At 29.7% G+C, this 26,211-nt stretch overlaps 1 protein-coding gene across 4 annotated transcripts in view; it reads right to left on the bottom strand.

Annotated features, from left to right (window-relative positions):
* The window catches only part of LOC107453949 (gamma-aminobutyric acid type B receptor subunit 1), a 46,850-nt gene extending 27,780 nt beyond the window's left edge, over positions 1 to 19,070 (bottom strand). The window contains exons 1-2 of one of the 4 annotated variants that reach the window (XM_043051077.2): positions 18,617 to 19,070; positions 1,702 to 1,836 (exon numbers count right to left, since the gene is read on the bottom strand). In XM_043051077.2, the coding sequence (XP_042907011.1) occupies positions 1,702 to 1,836; positions 18,617 to 18,895 (414 nt within the window). In that variant the 5' untranslated portion in view covers positions 18,896 to 19,070. Of the gene's footprint in view, positions 1 to 1,701; positions 1,837 to 8,293; positions 8,348 to 8,467; positions 8,837 to 13,633; positions 14,036 to 18,616 lie in introns of those variants that run through there. The other 3 variants (XM_043051078.2, XM_043051076.2, XM_071182760.1) reach the window with 3 other exon arrangements.
* Between the last annotated feature and the right edge of the window lie 7,141 nt (positions 19,071 to 26,211).

Here is a 26,211-nt window from a genome sequence, read left to right as displayed (position 1 = left end):
TAGGACTACAAATACAAATAGGGCACAAGTCAGACAATAGGACTACAAATAGGGCACATGTCAGACAATAGAACTACAACTACAAATAAGGCACAAGTCAGAAAATAAGACTACAAATAGGGCACAAGTCAGACAATAGGACTACAAATAGGGCACAAGTCAATAAAATTAAATTCAGTTTTTTTTTCTTTTATGAGATCTTTAATATTTCGAAATGTATTTATTTGAAAAAATTGTTAAAATAAAATGAATGAATGAATAAATCCATAGAAATGCAAGAATATAATTCTGGTTTGAATTTTTATTCTGTCTTCATAAATTATGCAAATCATTAATAAGCATAAATTATTGTGTGAGCGATAAAGTTTGCAATCTATATTTGTAGGTTTGGCGAGATTCGGTGGGTTACTTGCTTTTCTTTTATTACCCATTGGCAAAAAGGGTCTTGGTTTGGATTTGATGGCGTTCACACACTTTTCAACTGTGTTCAAGAGTAATAGTAAACAGTGCGCATGCGTCGGCATTGTATGCGTTGCTAAGGAGACCGCTTCTGTTTTTCTCTTTATTTTCACTAGCAGGCATTTTTAATGTATTTTATTTCATAATAATAATTTAAAGTATTTTTACATTCTTTTTATTATTAACGTATAATTACTGGCTTGACGGTGATTTCAATATAAATATGAATGCTGAAGAAGGAAAATTATTTTGTGACGTCTTGAAACACGTACATAGGCGTACATTTGAAAGCCAATTAGACGACAAACATCAGTTGAGACAGTTTTTGCAAACCATGATTTGAAATGTTGTGGCGTTCAACGGAGTCAATCCAGAAAGAAAAAGCATTTGACCAATGAGTAACCAGTGATTGTAACAAGGCGATCACAACTTTCTTCTTTTAATATAATTCTTTTTCATGATATGTTTGTGTGTTTGTCATCTTCAGGTTACGATTATCTATGTTTTTGCTTGCGACAATCGTAAAACATTTCGACATTTACAACAGTTCGGCGACAAGCATTAACGCCAGAGTCGGCGTCATTTTTAAATCGTAACAATCGTAAAGCATTTCGACATTTACAACAGTTCGGCGACAAGCATTAACGCCAGAATCGGCGTCATTTTTAAATCGTAAAACATTTCGACATTTACGGCGACAAGCATTAACGCCAGAGTCGGCGTCATTTTTAAATCGTAACACTCGTAAAACATTTCGACATTTACAACAGTTCGGCGACAAGCATTAACGCCAGAGTCGGGGTCATTTTTCAAAATCGCACCAAGCATGTAACGTATATTAAGATTTCTAAGATTTCGTCTAATCCTCGCGTATTTTTAAATGTACGAGTAACAGATATTAGTTTGCCTAAAACAAGAACTCCTCCAGACATTCATCTGGACCTGTGGCGGCAACTATGGTAACGAGATATGACTATTTCAAGCGGTGGTGCAGGGTCACTGTTTTGTTGTAGTTTAGGCTTGAGTCGGCGACAGAAATGGAAGATCTTTCTCCGGTCTATTGTGTTAGTCCTAGAGTGAAGCTACCCTCCCTAAAATGCGCCATTCTTGTTCCATAGCACCAGACGACCTTAGGATTTGTGGCGGGAAGAGTTCTTAGCTTAGACAAACTATAGATTATTTCTATGAACAAACAAACGCATTTCGATTGTAAACATATTGCGAACAACTAAAGATACTCACAACAACTAGATTCCACATTTTTGCAGCTTCTGCAATAGTCGAAGACACAATAGAACATCCACCAAGCAGAATAAGTTTTTGGGGAGGATTATACAAAAGGTCATACATAACGGTGGCACCCAAACCAGGATTACACTGCAAAGAGAAAAAAAAAATTAGTACTAATTCCCAATTCTAATTGATGGACAGAAAGTAAGTTTTCTGTGCTTTCCCTTGTGCTTTATGCACATTGCTTGTTTGCATTAATCTGCACAGCACAAAGTATTCCCTATCCTTTTTTTTGTTGAAATTCTGGAGAAAATTAAATTGTTTGTTTAAGCTTCTGTTGAACTATCCACGCATTTTGATTATTAAAATATGCGGTACATAGCTTATATTTGATATCGAATTGATAGCAAAAAGGAAACATGTTTTAACATACTAATTTTATAAAGCAACATACAAATTTAGAGTGTTAATTGATATGGTACTCTATAAAGAAGTGATTAGGAAATTTTTTTTTGTAAATCACGCATTTTGTTTTCGATATAGCTCTTTAGTGTGTCGATAATTTATTGAATGAAAATATCTTTCATATAAAGCAATTTCGAAAACTTGACCGTGTTGCCCTCTTAAAGGGAGGACTTCATATTTGAAAACTGTTTATACATATAATATCAATAAATATTTATATTAGGGATGAAGGGTTATTAATTTTTTACCATTTAAAAAAAATCAAGTTACTATAATCAGACAATCAACAAGTTAGTTGATAGAATCAATCATCAATCACTTCAAAAAATAAAAACAAAGAATCAAACGTTTTAAAATATTATTACAATTAAGTTGATGTCATACAATTAACCTAATGTCATTGGTTTATTTTTCGGTATCTAAAGATTTAAGTCAGAAAATCAACAAATCAGTTGATGGAATAAAAGAAACAAACTGTTGATGTGCACATTTCGAAAAACTCTTGATTCCATACTTTAATGGATCACCATAGTAAATTTGAAGATTAGATAGGTAATGTGCACATAAACAACTTTTGAGCTTTAGTGGTAACATATGTAATAGAATAACTTTAAATGCATTTATACATACCGCACTTTAATGGATGACGGTAGTTAATTTGCAGATTATCTAGGTTATGTGTGAATTAACAACTTTCCAGCTTTAGCGGTAACATATGTAATAGAATAAATTTAAATGCGTTATACATACTGCACTTGAATGAATCACAGTTGCTAATTTGCAGATTATCTAGGATATGTGAAGATTAACAACTTTCGAGCTTTAGAGGTAACATATATAATAGATTAAATTTAAATGCGTTTATACACATCGCACTTTAATGGATCTCCGTAGTAAATTTACTATTTAGCTAGGTTCTGTGCATATTAACAACTTTCGAGCTTTAGCTGTAACATATGTAATTAAATAAATTTAAGTATCGCACTTTAATGGATCGCAGTAGTTAATTTGCAGATTATCTAGGATATGTGAGGATTAACAACTTTCGAGTTTTAGCGCTAACATACGTAATAGAATAAATTTAAATGCGTTTATACATACTGCACTTGAATGAATCACAGTTGCTAATTTGCAGATTATCTAGGATATGTGAGGATTAACAACTTTCGAGCTTTAGAATTAACATATATAATAGAATAAATTTAAATGCGTTTATACGCATCGCACTTTAATGGATCTCTGTAGTAAATTTACTATTTAGTTAGGTTCTGCGCATATTAACAACTTTAGAGCTTTAGCTGTAACATATGTAATTAAATAAATTTAAAAACCGCACTTTAATGGATCGCAGTAGTTAATTTGCAGATTATCTAGGATATGTGAGGATTAACAACTTTCGAGCTTTAGAGTTAACATATATAATAGAATAAATTTAAATGCGTTTATACACATCGCACTTTAATGAATTTCCGTAGTTAATTTACTATTTAGCTAGGTTCTATGCATATTAACAACTTTCGAGCTTTAGCTGTAACATATGTAATAGAATAAAGTTAAACGTGTTTATACATAGTAGAATAAATTTGAAACAAAAGTATGAACCTTGCAATCGTATATTGTTAATTTATTTCTCCGCGTAAATATACAATTTATGATCGTCTCTTTCCTTAACAAAAACAGCATAGTTTCAGTTCATAAAAATAGTTTCAATCTTTTCTCTAAATAATTGGGCTTTTTTCTGAAAAGTCTGGTAAATGATTCATTGAAAAATGAACCTCTCATATGAAGAACAAAAGAAATAACAATTGTAGAACTCAGTCGAGAAGATGGCTAATTAAGCGCTTATTAAATGCTCTGAAACATGACTGTAATTTCTTTTTCTTTTGTTCAGTTTATTGAAGCTCTCGTTTATTCGACATCCTTTAGTTCTGAAGTACAAAAAAACATTTGTAGCTGAAGTCCTTATTATTTCATTTATAAGGAACAATGTAATAATGTACATGGAAATAAAATTTAAACTATAATCTCTTTTTAATGAAAAATCGTTGGAGTTTCATTAAATGTTTGATGTTAAATTTTGTATCGATTTGCAAAAACTATGAAACTTAAAATTATGATAGTGAGTAGAAAAATGTTAAATTTTGTTTTGATTTGCAAAAACTGTGAAACTTAAATTGAAAATATAAAATTATGATAGTGTGTAGAAAAATGTACGGGGAATACGATATAAAAAAAATTAACATTCGATAATTCGATTCGATTATTTCAGTAATTATTAACTGATTAATTTTGTAGTAAAAATATTATACAACAATAAATAAAATAGTTAAAACAAAACAAAAAAGTTAAAAATTAACAAGCCGAAAGGGCCTTTTTCGTTTATGAACTGTTTTTTAAAAATTCTAGTTAGTTCAAAAATTATTAAAATAATTAACGAATGAAATTCCTATTTTGACCAAATTATAAATTAGCTCCTACAATTATTCTTACATATTAAAGGGACATAAAGAGACTCTAAAAAAATTTCCTAATGATAAAACTATAAGTTATAAATAACATAGTTGTCAAATTTTCCTATTCCCTCAAGGAAGATTTTATTTTACTATATTTTAAGTATTAGCAAAATTTTATGCTTTGATATTTTATTCAATGTTTAATAAATTTGATTTAAAATGCCCTTGCTCACTATTATACCTAATCAATTTAACCATATATATAAACTATCTGGCAATCCATAAAGTGGTGCTAAAAAAATTTATGGTGATAGTTTAGAAATTAAGTATAATTGGTGTAATTTAAAATTCACAAATAAGCATATTGATCAAGAGGTCCTCAACCTTTTGCAAGCCGAGGGCCGCACAGTGGGCCAGCATCCAAGGTTTCGTGGCCAAAATTAGTATTTCGATAAAAATTTGTTTCAAAATTTGGGGTGTTTTTATGTGCTGGTAAATTGAATTAATATTTAAAATTTCGAAATACACTAAAAATACCCCAAAAAGCAAAATGGCGGCTGAAATATGGCGAGCAAAGAAGAAAAAAAATTAAATAAATAAATAAAATAATATAGTGCGTTTAAATAATTAAATATAGCAATGGAAATATAATAATTTTCGTAATTTTACATTAAAAATGAAAAGCAAATTATATTTCCGAAGTAATATTACAAAATAACGCGAAAACATGAAAAAAAACAACAACATAATTTTTGTTTTCCGGTATATTTAGTCCACCTTTGCAATACGGGCAAAATGGGGCAGGTTTTTTCGAACGAAGAAACATCGAAGAAGACAACAAAAAAAAGTTTAGCTAATTACTTCGTGGAACTTTTTGGAACTAAGTTTCGAAAGTCATTCAAACATTGTAAAACGTAAAATGATAAGATATAAACTATAAGTTTGTCAAGAGTATTAACTAATTCAACAAATTGAAAAATTGTACTATAATTTTAGACTAATTACTCTGATGAAAATGTAACAGTAAGGTGAAATTCCCATATATATTTCTGAAATAAAAATTTAAAAGTTACATTCAAAAAACATTTTCTTAACATATTTTTCATTACATTGTACTCTCGTCGGCTCAAAAATTTAATTATAATGTTTGGAATGATTATGAATACTTAATTTGGGCTATATTAAAACTGCCTACACAAATTTTAGTTGAAAATGTAATTTCTGACTTTTGGCCAAAGATCATGGTCTTCTGGCCCACAGTGTGCCGCAACAATAATTTAGGGCGGCCACGTATGTGTCAGAGAAACGTAAAGAAATTGTGTGTTATATAAACATATGTGTATTATATATTATATAAGCGTATGTGTTAGATAAACAGGTGCTGAATATTTTCTGTGCTGGAATTTTGCTCTCGGCACGATTTAAACTAAAAACTGTTTCAACTTGTTCACAGTTTGAACAATTCTGTGTTCGCAAATTTCCTTAATGGATTATACAAAAACCTATTATTGTAAGCTAATTGTATCTCGCTATTTCTGACGAAACTGGCTTGAATGTATTCGGAAATAAGAGCACCAAGACGAGTGATTGACAAATGCAAAGAATGGGATTAGATTTCTTTCAGGCAAATTGTGAAATGGCTTCCTTGCTATGCATTTTTTCCCCACAGCTATTTAAGAAAGTCGAATAAACGTGTAATAATTTCATTTGTGTTTCTAAATAAATAAAAGCGAGAATATGAAAGTTTGAAGGTATGCTGAATGGCATTATTTTAAAATTCATAATCAACATTTTTCCCCTTCAATTTCCTTTGTTATTAGAGAATTGAGAATTATTATTTATGGTTTGAGGCTTCGTATCTCGGAAATTATCAATTTTTGAACTGAGAACTTTCGATCTTTTCAATGAGAATTTTTGATTAAAATGTTCTGCACTACATGACATAGTTTGTTCTACATGTCATTTGACATAGAATTAATTTCCATAAGACTTGTATGGGGTCCATTATTATTTTTATTTAAATTTATAGTTAAAAATAGTGTTGGTGTACCCAGAGAAAACTTGTAAGAATGCACTTTATTACGTATTTTGTGTACAAGTTCTAGTTATAATAAAGATTTCATTTCCGAAATTACAACTAAGTAACATACAGAATTTTTGACAAAAACATTACGAAATAATTTTTATAACAAAGAGCAAGAATTGAAGTTCGTATCATTTTATTTATAAGGACCAATATAACTAGAAATAAAGCTACTGTATTTTATTTTGTATTTAATAATCGTCGTTGAACAGCCGTCCCATTTCTATGGGTTTACGACTACTAATTTTCAACTCCGTAGCCTTGTAATTTTGAACCCAATCCAGAAGACAAAGGAACTTCTGGGTCAAATACTGGGAGAAATGTGCCTTCATGGAGAACTTTTTGATGGAGTTAACCCGTATTTTCGTTACATGAAGAGGAAGACCACGAGAACCTCCCACGGTTAGCCTGACTGCAAGGTGTGAGGTCGGTGCAAGCCGGATGAGGAATTCGTATCGACTGGGATTCGAACCCGGTTCGCCTCATTGGAAGGCGAAAGCTCTATCCCCTGAGCCATTGCGGTTCAAGCTACTATATGTATTCACTTTTTCTCTTTACTTTCCTACTTTACTAAATGTAAAAGATTTTGTTATTTTATGTAATTAAATTATTACTGGCAGTGAGCAGTGGATTTGCTTGCACAATAATAAAATAATCTCATATCATCATATTATTTTACAAGCAAATTAATAAACAAAACAAACAAATTAATTAACAAAAGACTATTAATTATTTTAAAAATATTTAATGGTTGTAATTTTATAAGTAATTTTGAAAATATTTAGTTAAAAAATGAAATTTTTCATCCTATCTTTTTTATCAATATTAGTCTTAAAATTGGGTTTCATGTCAGACAGTTGAATTCGCAGATTTGGAGCTGCATCCGTAATCTAGCAATTATTTTATTTTATTGCATGCATAAATAAAAAAAAGGATGGATGATATGTTTTCCATTGAAATAAAAACGAAAACGGAGGAAAATAAACGTTAAGAATGATTATCAATGAAACATACTTCTATATTGTTGAATTTGGCTGCTTTTATTCGATGCGAAATAATAACGGAATTTTTTCGCAAATGCTCGTAGTCTTTTCATAATTATATACATTCATTATATCGTTATTAAAAAAAATTATTTTGAAATTTCTTTCTTCTCAAGCCTTTCTATTAAATAATTTCATAAAAATCAGAAATATTAAATAAATAATGGATTAATACTTAGATTACAGGTTTCGAAAACCATACAAGGTTAAAAAAAATTCCTAACAGTCGGGGCTCTGTGGCCCTTTTAGGGAACCCTAGTGTTCCGCGGAAAACCATTTGGAAACCACTGTCTGGAAACCACATTTTTCTTAATATCAACAAATACATAACCAATGAGTTATATATAGCCATATTAATATGACTTTTTATTCCAATTTATATCGTTACCTGAGTATCATTTGAAAGCATTTTCAGTCTGAAACCTTCCAATAAATTCGGATCAGCATTTCTTAATATCAACAAATACATAACCAATGAGTAATATATAGCCATACTAATATGAATTATTAATACTTAGTACAATATTTTAATCATGTTTTATTCTAACTGATATCGTTACCTGAGTATCATTCGAAAGCATTTTCAGCCTGAAACCTTCCAATAAATACGGATCAGCATTTCTTAATATGACAACATAACTTATTCCAATGAGTAATATATAGCCATATTAATATGAATTATTAATGCTTACTACAATATTCTAATCACTTTTTATTCTAATTCATATCGTTACCTGAGTATCATTCGAAAGCATTTTCAGCCTGAAACCTTCCAATAAATTCGGATCAGCATTCACATCTCCCAAAGCCATGAGGGCTGATGGAAGACAACCCCTTCCGCCTTGCCAGCCGCCTGTGCCATTGATTGGGAACAGACCACCAATATACAAATCTTTTTCTTTACCTTTTGGTTCGTTATTCGATTTCGAATGCTCGAAATATAACTGGGGAGGCACGAGTCTTGCCACGGAGATTCGAATGAAGGCGAAACACAGCAATCCAGTAAAAACTATCATATTTTCATTCGATTCACGGCATTATTCGTTTCATGTCTGTTTCATCCATCATTTGCGACACACGATTGGCGAGTTTTGATGAGCATCCGTCTGAGGAAGCCAGCATTCAATTACACTTGATTTATCCGGATGGAAGGGCTGGGGTTGCAGCCGACGTTTCTGAATATCACTAAAATGCTCGCCAAACCATTTTAAAATGAATTAGAAAAAATGCCAAAAGTTCACTTGAAGACTGGGAATTGAAAATACTGTAAGTATGAAATTGTCAGTTTCAAGAAAAATCGATGAATATGTGACGTAAACTGATTGGAAAATCCTTCTCTTTGGAATACAGATAAAAGAAGTCTTTATTTTCTAACTTGTCATATGTATGCTAGACGTATTAAAATTAGCCTATATCAGGGTGCGTAGCTAAATTTTTCAACAAAAAAAGCACCTTTTAAGCACTTTTCAAGCACTCACAAATATTTTTAAGCCCTTTAAAAAAATCACAATTAGGCAGGGTTTGCAAGCTTTCAACAATTAACGGTTTTACCCGTCATATCTAAAAAAAAACTTTTGTCTTAGTTTTTGGCAATTGTCAAAAATCATGAATTTTTGAATCATGTAAAACGAATGGAATTTTCATACGCTACGGACAGACGGTACGCCGAAATAGATTGGAGTTGAATTAATTGTGAAAACGTAGAATAGAACAATGTGAAAAGTGTCTTTTTGCATAATTCATGGCGAAAATCACCATGGTAAAGGAAAAATCTCAAATTGGAAAAGCGAAAATTAAGCACTTTTTGAAAACACCCAATGAAAAAAGCACCTTTAAGGGCTTTTAAAAAACGAAAATCGAAAATAAGCACCTTTAAGCACTTTTTAAAAACGTTACGCACCCTGTATATGCATTCAGGCTAAGTAGGAAATGTGTTATATTCAATTAAATTAAATTTGAAGATTAGTGCTATATAACGAGACTATTTAGAATAAAACTTCATTTATCTCGGCTAATTTCAAACTGCTTGAAATAAATTAGGCTTCTGACCAATGGATGATATATTTTCCAATCAACTTTAAACTATGTGAGCTTCTTGAAATAAGCCCAAAAAGTGTCAAGCTGATTGGAAAAAAATTAGAGACTTTTATAATTAGCCGGGCTCATTGAAAGATAACTGTTAGTAAAAAACCTGACACTTCAATTAGTCTAAAACTGATACAACACTTGCAATTAACAGAAAGGTATCTACAACAAACTAAGCAAACAGAAAGAAATCTGTAGCATCAAAAGGTTAGTCAACTCTAGGACTATTCAATGATTAATTTCCTTTATTTTAAAAAGTGCATCAATGTTTTGTCTCATTTACTCAAAGTTTTGCGAGTCATAAAAATATTTAAGCTGTCGAAGTTTAATTTTTTAAATCCGTTTCTCCCCCTAAAAATTGATAAATCAAACAAATTACTACTTCTGAAGCTCTTCGCATGCACGAGAAATTTTTTAAAAATCTTAACTCGATAGGCAGATATTTTATTTACTTCTTACCAGAGCTTCACAATGGGCTATTGACGACGGTCTGGGAAACATCCCTGAGGATAATCCGAAGACATGCCATCGCAATTTTGATCCTCTGCAGAGGGAATGGCTACTCTGCTTTGGTAGCCCGACGACCTGAGCGAGCGAAGTCGAGTACGTTACGGTATAACAGTTTGACGAGGATCGATACCGCATACCCTCGGTCCCTACGCAGACTGACCCAAGTGGTCACCCACCCGCACACTGACAGCAGCCAGGGATGCTTGACTTCGTTGATCTGCTGGGAACCGTCTCTTAACGATCATTCCACTGCGGGACAAAAATAATGTAAGATTTAAAATAATAATGATAATAAAGAAAGCATCGGAAAAACCCTCGTCGAAAAAGCAGGATATCATCTCTACTATTTATTCATTTTTTAACCCATGATCCGCTTACTATACTAGACACTAAAGAGCTTTCTAACTTTGCACAACTTACCATTGGAATAATTTGAAAAAAAAAAGTAAAAAATATATCTGTTTATTCTTTGAAATCATGGCATAAACTAAATATTCCTTATTTTGGTAATAAAGGACTCCACTGTGAAAAAAAAAACTCAAAAATTGCGTTTTCATGACATCATATTGAAACGCCCCTAAGTATATTTCATTTATAGATAATTTGCCAAGTAATTTTGCGTTTAACAAATATTCTATTAAAAATGCAACGATTTATTTAAAAGAAAAAGACTTATTTTAAAAAAAAATCACATGACTGTAGATCTTCATGGTTTTATTAATTATTTTTTTATTTATTATGATTTTTAATTTGAAAGCAATTGATAACCAAGAATAACATTTTATCAGACAATACAACAATTATATTTTTAGTAATCATTTATCAATAATTTTCTTTTTTACTTTTGTTTGAATTTACTTTAAAAGTTTCCTTTTATAGTGACTTTTTTTTTCTTTCAAGTACAATCTATTTTTAGGGATTTTTCTGTTAATTTTATACTACTCAAAATTAATTCACAAAATATTATTAAGATAGGCAATAATGGACAAATTTTTTTAAAAAAAATAAGAGCTTTTATTTTTACTTTTCGAAATTAAAGAAAAAAATTATTTGAGAAAAATAAAAATTTTAAAACTTAAAAGAGACTCTTGTCGAATTAAGATGAAAATTCAAATTCTCTTTTTTTAAATATAGATTAAATTCAAAAACAACTGAAGAAAGATTTTATTAAAAATAATTTCAAATAAAGTAAATAATAGCTGAATGAAATAAAATATTTTTTTATTATCCATTAAATATAAAAACTATCGTTTGCTTTTAAAGCAAGAGATAATTCATAAAATATCGTTTTCTTTAAAATATTAATGATACTGATTTTTAAAAAAAGTTTATTTACTCAATTTTTAAAATNAACAAATTACTACTTCTGAAGCTATTTGCGTGCACGAGAAATTTTTTAAAATCTTAACTCGATAGGCAGGTATTTTGTTTGCTTCGTACCAAAGCAGCACAATGGGCTATTGACGACGGTCTGGGAAACATCCCTGAGGATAATCCGAAGACATGCCATCGCAATTTTGATCCTCTGCAGAGGGAATGGCTACCCTTCCTTGGTAGCCCGACGACCCGCGCACGAAGTCGAGCACTTTACGGTAGGACAGTTTAACAAGGACCGATACCGCACACCCTCGGTCCCCACACAGACTGATCCAAGTGGTCACCCACCCGCACACTGACCGCAGCCAGTGATGCTTGACTTCGGTGATCTGCTGGGAACCGTCTCTTAACGATCATTCCACTGCGGGAAGAAAATTATGTAAAATTAAAAATAATAATAATACAGAGAGCATCCGAAAAACTCTCGTCAAAAAAGCAGGATATCATCTATACTATATATTTATTTTTTAACTGTTAATGAATAATTTCTACGGGAAAGGAAGCTCGTGGTATTAACATTTGTGTTTAAAGAATCACAGAAACCTAGCGGTGATTTGATGGCTGGAAGTAAATTGGACTTTAACCCATGATCCGCTTACTATACTAGAGACTCAAGAGCTTTCTAACTTTGCACAACTTACAATTGGAATAATTTGCAAAAAAAAAAAAAAAAAAAAATTTAAACATATATCTGTTTATTTTTTGAAATCACGGCATAAACTAAATATTCCTTATTTGGGTAATAGAGGACTCCACTGTGTGAAAAAAAAAACTAAAAAATTGCGTTTTTATGACATCATATTGAAACGTCCCATATTGAAACGTCCCTAAGTATATTTCGTTTATAGATAATTTAAGCAATAATTTGCCAAATAATTCTGCATTTAATAAATATTCTATAAAAAATGTAATGATTTATTTATTTAAAAGACTTATTTAAAAGAAAATCACATAATTGTAGATCTTCATGGTTTTATTTATTAATTATTTTTTTATTTATTATGATTTTTGATTTTAAAAAAATTGATAACCAAGAATAACATTTTATCAGACAATACAACAATTATATTTTTAGTAATCATTTATCAATAATTTTCCTTTTTACTTTTATTTGAATTTACTTTAAAAGTTTCCTTTTATAGTGATTTTTTTTTTCTTTCAAGTACAATCTATTTGTAGAGATTTTTCTGTTAATTTTATACTACTCAAAATTAATTCACAAAATATTATTAGGATAAGCAATAATGGACTAATTTTTTTTAAAAAAATACGAGCTTTTATTTTTACTTTTCGAAATTAAAGAAAAAAATTATTTGAGAAAAATAAAAATTTTTAAACTTAAAAGAGATTTTTGTCTAATTGAGATGAAAATTCAAACTCTCTTTTTTTAAATATAGATTAAATTCAAAAACAACTGAAGAAAGATTTTATTAAAAATAATTTCAAATAAAGTAAATAATAGCTGAATGAAATAAAATATTCTTTTATTATCCATTAAATATAGAACTATCGTTTGCTTTTAAAGCAAACGATAATTCATAAAATATCGTTTGCTTTAAAATATTAATGATACTGATTTTTTAAAAAAGTTTATTTACTCAATTTTTAAAATTGCAATATAAACATCTTAAATTAAACGTTTAATATAAATAATTAAAATGGCAATTTTTAATATGCGTACATTTCCATGCAATGTATCTATTACATTCATAATGATTTTTATATCTATCGTCTGCTTTTAAAACAAACGATAATTCATAAAATATCGCCTGCTTTAAAATATCAAAAATACAGATTTTTTTTTAAAAAAAAGTGTATTTACTCAATATTGAAATAAATATTTAGTGTAAATATTTAAATTCACAATTTTTAATAAGCGTGCATTTTCATGCGATGTGCCTATTTCATGCAAAGTGCTTTTTCAATACCTGGCTGTCATTAAAAGGCATTTTCATCCTATAACCAATCAATAAATTCGGATCAGCATTCACATCTTCTAAAGCCATCAAGGCAGCAGGCATACAACCCCTTCCCCCTTGCCAACCGCCCGTGCCATTAATTGGGAATATAGCACCAATATATAAATCTGTTTCTTTGGGTTTTCTGGTTAATGTGGAATGAGCGTAATGCAGTCGAGGAAGTACAGGTATAGCGTTTTCCACTGCAGTTAAAACTAAAGCGAAATATATTCCACTGATAAATATCATATTTCCTTTTATATATATTCTCCCATAACTTATTAAAATGATTAAATTCCTCTCATCATATCTACAAAACCAGCAAACATTCACGGAGAGATGCCGGCATCAAATTAGACGTTATTTATCATTCCAATAAAAGAGTAGGGGTTGCCTGGAAAATTTGGGACCATCGCCAAATATTCCGCCAAAACACGTTAAGAGTGGACGAGAGAACATTTTACGTAAATATTATTTAAAAAAAGAATGAAATTATAATAATATTGAAGAAGGGAAGCAAGTTTTATATCGCAATGTCTATAAGGGCGTGAATCGATTCTTAAGGCAAACGACTTCAGCTCCTTCCCTTTTCCTAACACCAACTCCGACTCCTGAAACGACTCCGGAATATGAATTCTTGCTACATTTTGTTTTTTGGAAAATTTAAGTATGGCGTAAGTAAAACTACAAAATTGAAATGTTGAAGGGTGGACGCAATGTTTATGTTTTTTATTTTATTACAAAACTAAAAATCGATCCTAAGCACGTGTTTTAAGCTGCGCACTTTTAGATACAATCAACTCCGACTCCTGATAAGATTTCATGATTATAAATTGTAATGCTGAAAACATATTGTACACAATAATGTAAAACTGTAAAAACAACAAAGATGTTGGTCACAGAAAGGAAGCAATGTTTATAATCCTTCGTCACCTTTATTAACATTCGACTCAGACTCCTGATTAGATTTTGAACTATACTTTGTTGGCAGAATATAATGCGGAAAATATGTTTACAATAATGTGGAACTTTAAACATAACAAAGATATAATAATATCAAAGAAAGGAAGCAAAGTTTATATTCCTTATCTTAAAACTAAGAATCGATCCAAAAAGTCAACGATTCTAGGTTGTTACTTTTATTAACATTCAACTCCGACTCCTGATTGGATTTTGGATTATAAATTCTTGGAGCATTGTAATGTCGAAAATATGTGTACAATTAATGTGAAACAGTAAACATAAGAAAGACAGAATAATGTTAAAGAAAGGAATCAAAGTTTACATTCCTTATTTTATTTGAAACTAAGAATTGATCCAAAAAGAATATTCCACGCATCGCACTTTTAGATACCTTCAACTCCGACTCCCAATACGTTATGAAATATGAGTTTTTTACTTATTGTAATGCGGAAAAGGTGTATGCAATGAATGTGAAACATAAAATTAATAAAATTTATGAAAAATAAGAGGACTTTCAAAAATAATCCACCTGAAAAACTGTATGAAAGTTATTTTTTTCTCCAAAATTACATTTATTTTTAAATTAGATAACTTCAACTCCGACTTCTAACACAACTACGATAAATTAATTCTTGTCGCAGAGACGTAATAAATGTATAAAGATTTTATGCTGAAACTGCCAAAATAAAATATTTCTTTTTAAAAAAAGGAAGCAATTTTTATAAATAAAGTTTTGACTGCTCATATTACAAAACAAAGAAACTATCTTCAAAAATATGCGGCTCCAGCTTCTTTCTTTTTTATAGTATCAATTCCGACTGCTATCATGACTCCGGGCATTAATTCGTATCAAAACAAAAAGTAATAAATGTGCTTTCAGTTTGAAGACATCATAAAAACATAACAATAAAAGAAAACGTAATTTTATATTACAACACCTATTACAAAGTTAAGAATCAAGCTTAAACCCATACAACTGCAGCTCTTAATTTTTTGATATTTTCTATCACGGTTATGGAACAGTTTTAACGGCTCTTAAATCGAATTTAATAAAATTTATATGACTCCGGATAATTAAGTGATAATTTTATAAAGTAAGAGATTTTTGACTTGGCACAAATTCATCATCATAGTTGGACAGACATTCCCATGTGGGCCAATGCCTTCCTCTTATTTCTTCATTCGATTTTCGACTTTTTGTACAAATTCTTTAAACGAAAAATATGTATATTCTATTTTTCAATCAATCAAATTTTTTTAATAATTATATTAAAAGTAATCTGTAACAAACATTAAGCAATATAAAATTATCCTGAAATAAATGACTGCTATTACGAAGTTTCGTCAAATTTTACATTGCGGGCAGTTTTTTCATAACATTTTAAATTTTTAATTAATTACTTTAATTTTTAAATATATTGAATGTAATCTATAATGAAGTTTAATCAATGAGAAATTACGCACATCTCCATGAAATAAATAACTGCTATTATTGTCGTAAAACTTTGCAGCTCGGAAAGTGTTTCTTATTTTTAACACTTCTATTTTTTAACATTTCTATTTTTTAAATATTTTTATTTTTTAAATTTCTATTTATAAAATTTTTTATTAATTTTTATATTTAAATGAAATTAATAAAATGTTTAATTATTGTATTAAAAGTAATCAGTTTTAAAGATCAATCAATGTGAAGTAACGTTTAGCTCTATGAAATAAATAATTGCTGCTATTTTCATCAAACTTTACAGCACGGGCAGTTTTATTTGCAATAGCATTTCTATCTTTAACTATTTAATTAAATTTTTGATTATTGTATTAAAAATAATCTATGATGCAGAACAAGCAATGCAAAATTACAGTTAACTACTTAAAATTAAAAAAAAAATCTTTTTATTTTTTCTTCAAATATTACAATATGGAAATAGATTTTATCTCCGTGTGTATTTTACAAGTAACTTAAAACTAAATTTATAAAGTAAAAAAAAAAAAAAGAAGAAGAAAATTAAAATTTAGTTAGAAGTTTAATTATAATTTTGAAATTAATTTGCTAAACAGTAATCGAAAATTATGTTTACCTGGATAAAATAAAGTTCTTCAACCTTTTTCCTTAAATTTTACTTTACGGGAATATTTTTTTCTCCGCAAGTATACTTCAAGCAAGGCAGAGCTACATTTACAGGGGAAAACATGAAATGAATGAAATCTACTGAAACTGCCTTTTTCAAATTTCGTTATGGATTTGTGCACATGAAGTTCATTTTATCCTAAATTAAATTATAGAAACATCTACATTATTTCGAAAAAAAAATTCAGTTTTAAGAAGTTATCTAGAAAAATTAATTTCTTAAAAGCTGAATAACTCAGTTGCTAATTGAACAAAAAACGATAATATTTTCAAGAAGCCATGTTCATTTTAATGAGCTTTAGAAAACAAAATAATTATATGTTTTTTATTTCAAAAATATACATTTTTAATAAACAAAGAACTTTCCTTTTTTTACGTATACAATGATTTTACGTTTCTTGATCAATTACATTAGCATACGTTAGTAGTTCTATAAAAAGGTTAGGTAATCAACCTAAGGACCAGTTTTTTAATTTTTTTGCAGCACTATTTCAGTTATCTTAGCTTTCGCGGCAACATAATAGAAATATAATTAATTTCACATCGCAAGAAAGCAAGCGATATTACTTGCTTTATTAATTACTTCAGTTATCTTTTAAATTAAAAATTTCAAAACAGCATTCATACTTTCTAAAAAAGAATGTTCAAACACACTTTCAAATTTTACGTAACTCACCTATCATCATATCTTCACATCACTGTGGAAGATTGTGTGCAATAAATCAGTCTAGCGCCCGATTTATTGATCTTTTGCCGAACTTCTGGATTGCCATTTCTCATGACAACACCATAATTAATTTTATTGTGCAATGCACAATTCCAGTGAAGTTACTATCGTTTGCAATAGCAAGTGATATATTATTTGCTTCTTTAATTACTTCAAACGATTACGATTGTTTCCTTTAATGTATATAGGTATATTTATTACAAAAATATTCTCAACTAAACTTTTAAATTCTGTATAACCCACATAGCTTGTTGTGGAATTATTTATGACAAAAAGATGTGTCCATACGGATTATTCAATTTCTATAGTACAAAAGATATTTACTAAGAACAAAAGCTTAAAATTAATACTTTTCTCAAAAATCCGTTATATTTAAAATAGTTTGCTCTAAAAATAGAGATCCTTTTCGTATTTACTTTTATTTTTGAAATGATAATAATAAAGTATGAGGAAAAAAAATTCGATTCAAATTATTCTGTAACAAAACTTTACAAGTTGTGAAGAATTCGACTACTTTGATTATATTCTTGCAAAAGTGCACCTCACCGATAGTTAAACATTTATTGTCAACAGTCGAATTAATTGATTAAGTAATAAAAATATCGCTTGCTTTCTTGCTATTGCAATCGATAGTAGTTTTATTATAATTTTACATTGCACTATGAAATTAGTCGTATTTTGAATTAGTTATTCAACATAACTGTGAGAGCTTTGATTTGAAATTTTTTTTAAGAAGAAATTAATTTTCTTAATATAATTACACATAAATGCAAGATGCACAAACAAGTAAGTTTTAATTAATCCAGTAATATTTTTAAATTACATTTTAAAAATGGACTACCGCTTAAAGAAAATAAAAGGACCTACCTGGATCAGCATGAATCTAAACAATAATTGAAAAAAAATTTGCATGATTATTTTAAAAACACATTTTTGGATCTTAATACACGTTATAGTCAGCTTTGAAATATAACACTAATTTATTAGTTTCAGGATTTTAGATATTATTAGAGAAAAAAAAAATGTTTATAGCTTCTTGACTCCGTAGATTCTGAACCTGATTCCAAAATTAACAAAAATCTTAATTAACATGTTTTTGCACATAGCTGTAAATGGCTATTTTAAAGGTGGGCCTTACCTGACTGTCGTTATGTGGCATTTGCATTCTGTAACCTTTCAACAAATTTGGGTCGTCATTAACATCGTCTAGAGCCATCAAAGCCGCGGGCAGACACCCCTGACCCCCTAACCAACCACCTGTTCCATTAATCGGAAATATTGCTCCAATATATAAATCCTTAACTTTCTCTTGCTGATTTCCTTTAAACTTAAGAGACTCCTTTTGCTGCCGAGGTGGAACAGCATTTTCCACCAGGGATAAAATTGTCGCAAGACAAATTCCACTCCAAAAGAACATTTTTGTTCTCCTTCTGTATTTCCTCACCCCCAACTTGTTGATAATAGTAGTCCGTCACTTCATCTTTTAACATCGAACCACTTTCGGTAGTGAACCGCGAATTCTGGGACCGCACACGTCCCTGGTAGCCGGCATTATATAAAGCCCGAATTTAGCTGGAAGGGGGATTATGGTTGCTTCCGAAAAGGAGTAACTATCGCCAGAACTCTCGCCAAAAATGCTTAATATAAATTTTAATGAGACCTATTTCTTAGTCATTTGTCACTGGAAACAAGGTGAAACTACTTTATGATTTGATGGGTTGCTTATAAGAGTTGCGGGATCGCGAATGAGGAGGAGAAATATATATTACTAGGTGTTGTTAATTCTTTTTCATATTTTACTACTCTTTCGTTTTTTGCAGATGGGAAAGTGTCATAAAAGTATGTTTTAATTCGTCGGAATGATAACTTTTATTTCCCCCGATAAAGCAGCAAATGTTACTGAAGTATCATTAATTAACGATTGCTAATTCTAGGTGATATCAGACATTTAATATGGCGATATATCAACATAAAATACAAATATTTAATGATATATGGCGATATTTTTCAATTATATTAATTTACACTATTTTTGCATTAGGCAATATTTTTTTAAAAATTCAACTATAATGCAGAAAATAGTGTTAAACATAATTTTGGTAGTCTGGTTGGTAGGGCACTGGGTCCATGCCCAAGTTAAATCTGTCGAATCACAAAGTCCTCCTTGTTCCCATAACAAATTATATCCCTGGGGGTACTGATGTGGGAGTTTTCTTGTCTTCTGGATTGGTTTAAAATTACAAGGCTGCAGAGTTGAACATTAGTAGTCGTAAACCCAAAAAACTGGGTTGGCTGTTCAACAAATTTGGCAAAGGTTGGCAAATTTGTTTTTTAGTTTTGAAAAAATAATTCTTTTTTTCAAAGATCACCAGATTGACAATCGTGATTCAGTATCAGTAGGGCAGATTTGCTGGCCAATTTTTCAGGGACACTATATTAGGTGGGCCAATGTTGCCCCCACAGTAAGGACGGATAGTACTTAGAATGAAAGAACATCCATGCCTTGTCTGGGATTCGAACCCAAAACTTTCAGATGTGAGGTCAGCTTCCTGACCACGACACAGTCCGGTCGGCAGTTTTCAAAAAATATAGTGATGTATTTCTACATCATCATATGCAATCACTCTTCAGTTCGACAAATCTACTGTGCACAATGTTGCGATATTACAAACATATATTTTTATATAAGCAATAATTTTCAAACATACTTACTTTTTATCTAAATAATCGTATTTTGTAACATCCATGGAAATGAAATTGTACTCAGATAGTGCGCCAAAAATAATAATTGTCACAGATAAGGATATAAACTGTTATATATTCTAGCTGCGTTCGGAAACGATATAGTAGCTTTTTATAAAATTAAAAAAATACACTATGCGAAGGTGGCAACATAAAGACAAGTGAAGTTTTAAACATACGATACTAATCTACATCGCTATGTATTTAAGGGTGAAATAAATTGTTAACATGTCCTCTTTGACGGTTGACAAATTCTGTAATCGAATATGTGCTCGTCTTTCTCAGCCACTTTACAAAGAAACTTGCTTCCTTACAAAGAGTATCATTGAATCATTCGCCTCATTGAAATAAAAAGTTTAAAAATATACAAATAATAATAATTAAAAAATAAAATTCTTTAAGATAAAAAAAATTTGCCTTTAAACTGATACAATCGTACTTAAATAATAGATTTTTTACGTTAAATTTTCCGAATAATATAACAATATGAATGAATTTAATGAAATAACAATATATTACGAACCATTTCCTGGTAGCATCGATCATACACAGTGCTGCGAATGAAGATTGCTGAATCTAGAAGCAAAGATAAAACGGATTGTTTTTATTTTAAGCATACAATTTGCAGATGTATTACTATATAGCTTGACCTATAATATAATTTATATAATGATACCTCTGCAAATTCATTTTGGTGGGAAAATAGTTGATTTCTACACTTTCTCCATCAACTTTGCTCCCAACATAGAAATTTTAAAATTCCAGTTTTTGCTATAGTCGTAATAAAAAAAATTTTTCGCGTGCGAAAAAAAAATTATGCAAAAACTGATGATTTAAGATTAAATCATGTTTTAGAAAGAAAAAAAAAAGAATTTTTTAAAATTCTGCAATTTAATGTTGTAGATTTGTACAGTTCTTGCTAGTCTGTTTAATTAGAATGGCGGTTTGGAAGAGTTAAGAAATTCTTTAGATGCATTATACAATATAAGTATTAAAAATCAGATTTTGGGGGTTATTTACATTAGTTAATCATTGTCTAATATCAGACTTTCATTTCCTGATGAAACGATAAAAGCTTTCTATGAAATCAAGAACCCCTTCTGAATAGTTATTTGAATTATGTTGATTGGGTGATTGAAGATTGTAGTACAAAGGATGGATAATTATCACTACCATCTACTCCCTTATTTAAGTGTGGTGGTGTATTGACTTTAGTTTAGATCATTATTAAAGATGAATTTCAAACCGTCGCTAATATCCTACCTGTGAAAAATTAAGGATAAAAAGTGCCGGCAGTAAGTAATTTTTACCGTAAAATTTTACGTAATAAAAGATAGGATATACCGTAATTCGTATGTAGTAATATTTATTATAAAATCGCTGTAATTAAATTAATACAGTAAAATTCACGATATGAAATTTTAGGGTAAAAATGGATTTTAAGGAATGTTACACTCACGTTGTCAGTATTTTTTACTGTAATTTGATTCGGAATTCTTTACAGTGCATTAGTATAGACGATTTTAACAAAACCTTTAGTTCATAAATAGTTTGGGGGCAGACATACGTAAATTCCATCTGAAATATAAATAAATAGTTAAATGATTGCAAGATATTTTTCGAAAAAAAAAAAGTAGTTCTAAATTTTAAGTTTTCATATTAAAAAAAATGATTGATAACAAATTAACGACACAAGTAATATCCATTGAATAAATTAAATAAAAAAACGCATGGAATTACAACTTTCTGGATTTAAATAGCGAAATATATTTCCATTTAAGATTCGAAAATTTAAAAAAGAAAAAAAAACCTTAAAAATGGAATTATTTTTTATTTTGCATTTCAAAAAGTATCCGATTCACTAAAACTAGACTTGACAAATTTATTTCACTTTATAAAAAATATTTATTAAAGAAGGCAAAAAATTAATAAAAAAATTTTGCAAAAGATTCTATGAATAACACGATGTTCATATTTTACTGTTTATTGATAAATTTATACTTGTTAGGAATGTGCAATATTTAACACCAAAAATTGGTAAAAATTTTTCATAAATAATGAAAATGTATTCAATTCTAAATAAAAAGACATAAACGCCCTTACTCATTTACTAAATTATTTTTTTTTATTGGATTTTAATTTATGTTGTCTCATCAAAGCTTCTTTTGTGTAAAATTCCAAAGAATATTTTGTGAGTAACTTCGTAAATCGCCAAACACAGAAAGTTAGCCAAATTTGGCATAAAAACGGGAAAACAAGGAGTTCTTCCAAAGAACCTTGATTTCCCGGCATGCCTTGTGCGGTATCCTTACGTCATGTAGCCATGGCTACTAAAATCGATCATATGAATGACCAGGGAATTCCTAAAATAAATTTACTCTCCAACATTAAGAATCATTTTAGAGATCTCAAGTATTGGGATGTCATACCTTCAGAGATTTAAGAACTTTTTCACCTTAAAATGAGAAAGCAATTCTCTCTAATAGAGAGTTACATATTAAAATATCCAGTTTTGAGAAACTACTGAATCGATTTTCAAAAAATGTTTTCTACTCACCTGGAACATTTGAAAAAAAAAATTTATATGTAAAGTAAAAAGTTAAGATATTTTAGGCTATGAATTTATTTTAAAAGAAAATCAAAGATAATAAATTTAAATAAAATTCTGTATTAAAATGTGTAAACGAGAGGGAAAAAATGCATTAAAGTTTTGCATAGATTAAGAGATCAGCATAAATTACTTTAGCGACCGATAACCAATCAGAATTAAATAAACTTAATCCTAAATTCACTTGCAGTTCTTTTTTTTTATAATAAAAATTAAATATTTAGTAACTAGGCTTTTGCTAAAAAGCCTAGTTAGCTAATGCTAAAAATGAGCAATTAATCATTTTATTTGAGATCAAACGAGAAAAGTTTAGGTGCATAAGACTTTCTAAAGATTTAAAAGAATTTTCAGTGATCGAAATTTATTAGGAAAGTGACGCGTCCTACTTTTTTCGTTTAAGATTTATCAAAAGAAAAAATTATTTTCTCTTATTCCGCATGAAAACTTTAAATTTTTTTTATCATACATTTTAGCAGTTTGTTTACGTCGGAAAAAGGTCAAAATTCCGGTTGGTCATAATTACGCTACACCAATTATTAAACAATTTTAACTTGAATTGAGATCAGTCCCAAATTTTCAAAGGAGATTTCAGAACTCTAGTAAGCCAGAAAGTGGTCGGAATTTCGATAGACGATAAATTCAACTTGTAGCGATCAGAAAACGTTTAACACTTGCATTTTCTTCAGGTACAGAATTCAAAAGAGACTTGAGAGCTCTAGTTGGTTTAAATTTTGATTGCAAAGATTCCTCCCTAAAAGACATGAAAGCAAGTTAATAAAAACTTGCAAAAAAAAAAAATCACAAATTATGAAGCAAATAATGTTTTAGGAGTATGAAATCTGAAAGCCATCAACACAATCGTGAAGAAATATTGAGTTTAATGACACAAGAGTTGAAATTGACTGCACTGTGCCAAGAGTAAACGCAAATATTATGCATTCAAGGCAAATAAACGGTGATATAAACTAAATCTGGTACAACAACAGAACGCTCCGAAGGAACAGTAATATTTCAAAAATATTCCTTTAATAAAGTATCTTTTCCCCCTCTTAATAACGGAAATATAATTTTAAACTTGCTGAGAAAATTTATAATTTAAATAAGAATAAATGAATAAAACTTCAAGTTTTTGTGCTAGAATTTTTCTTTCCGCTTCAGATTCAGGGTGAATAAAAAGTTTACTATCCATTTATACAAGGTTAAGCTAAAAGTCATTTTTGCGCATTAACTTCGATGTTTTAATTAAATAAAAAAGAACACAAAATTCGGGTATTTTTACTATATTAGACAAATTAAATCTACCCTTAAATTTCGACTTCTGAAAAATGCAAAATTAGGATATTTAAACGGTCTTTCATCGCCCTACAAAATTGAAACTCCAATCATAGGTTTGAGTTCTCTTCAGCTGAAAACATTCTTTCATTCTCCATTTGCTGACCTTGATTTCTAGGAATCATTTCACATTTCGAAAAATTTAGTTAAGGAGTTTTCTAGTATCCCATCCTTTTTCTAATTCAAATTCTACATCCTGGAGTCACACTCAACCACGAGTTTCTCACTGTTTTTCTTTCATTATCTTATTCTACTTAACCAACCACTTTGTACATGTTTATCTGGTTGCTTTTTTACTATCATTTGGTGTTCAGATACTGAGGAAAGTCTTAACTGAAACAACAATGTCCTATTCTGTAATTCTATTTGTTCTTTATTCACGTTGTTTAGCTTTATAATTCAGCTATTCTTCGAATTTTTGAGCAGTTACCTTTCCTTTGCCTGTGTTGAAACGCCACCTGACGGCAAAATTTCAAACAATTTTTTCCACCGAAAACCTCGACTACTTAAAATAAATAACATATTTTTGAGATTTCACTCAGATCTGAACAGGCACTAGGAACCGCTGTGTAGTGTTAATTTAGCTTTAAACACTCTATACAAATACCACAAAAACAGATAAATAGACGAAATTTTCAGTTAATTTATATGAACAGTGAGGATTAAAATTAAGATTTTAATTAACTCTATCGCCTTTTATGGCATAATGGTTAAGGCACTAAACTATTTTAGTGCCTTAAATTATTTATGGGCTAGGATTCTATTTCCAGTGATGGCCTTAAGAAAAAAGCTTCCGTCAATTGGCGTTACACGACAAATTAAACTTTTTCTAATTTTTTAATTGTCGTGTATAGGTCTCAATATTCAGTAGGGAGCAGTAGTGGCTCAGGTTGTAGAGCGCTCGTCTACAAATGAGGTGACTCGGGTTCGAATCCCAGAGTTGAATAGTCGATACGAAATTCGCAGCCAGCTTGCACCGATCACACTGTTGACGAAAAATATCCTCAGTGGTAGACTGATCATGGGTTAGAGTCCCCTTGCTGTCAGACTAACCGTGATAGATTTCCGAGGTTTTCTTCTCCATGTAACGCGATTGCAGGTCAGTTCCATCAAAAAGTCTTTCACGAAGGCAAATTTCTCCCAATACTTGATCTATGAGTTTCTTTGTCTTCTGAATTGGATTCAAAATTACAGGGCTACAGAGCTGAACATTGATAGTCATTAACTCAAAATTCGGCCTAGTGTTCAACAACGGTTATAAAACAAAATATTCAATAGAATTGGCAGCCTAAATCATAAAATTGATAATTTTATCAACTCAACAGAAAACTCAAGATTAAGGGATATATAGAAATAATGATCAGTATTATTGTAACAGAATATTTATTTTATAACTATATGACAAATATACTTACAATCGAACGAACTTTTTAAAGTAGAGTTCCATTACATAAATATAGCATAAAAATACACTTCATTAAAAAGCACTATTACAAGAATAAATAAAACATACTTCCTTGACATTAACACTATAACACATTTTTAGGTCTAAAATAATCTTCAATTATTAATTCCACATGCAAAATAACAAAATCTGTTTCTGAATACATTTGAATTAAATCGTCACATACACAATTTTCAACAGCACTGTACAATGAAAAATGAACTTTTATATAAAAGCAATATGTGTTTTTAAAGCTGAATTATATCTATCACATAGATCACTGAGCATTGGTTGTACTGAATTTGGGAAACTATTATTTTCTTTAATACTCCAGAGAATTGTAAGCTGTAAATAACAATTAAGTAAGCTGTAAATATAGTGTCCTTAAAAATAAAACATTTAAATTAAAAATTTACGAAAATTTGGAAAAAATAAATTAGCACTATTGAATAAAATTGGTAAATTTTCCCCATTCTGTTTTAAACTTTGCAAACTATTATTTTCTTTAATGCTTCAGAGTATTGCAAGTTGTAAATATAGTGTCCTTGAAAATAGAACATCAAAATTCAGTATCTACATAAATTTGGAAAAATAAATTGGCACTATN

The sequence above is a fragment of the Parasteatoda tepidariorum genome, chromosome 6 (assembly GCF_043381705.1).
Source record: "Parasteatoda tepidariorum isolate YZ-2023 chromosome 6, CAS_Ptep_4.0, whole genome shotgun sequence".
Lineage (NCBI taxonomy): Eukaryota > Metazoa > Arthropoda > Arachnida > Araneae > Theridiidae > Parasteatoda > Parasteatoda tepidariorum.
Note: the sequence above shows the minus strand (reverse complement) of the source record. Positions and strands in the feature narration are given on the sequence as shown.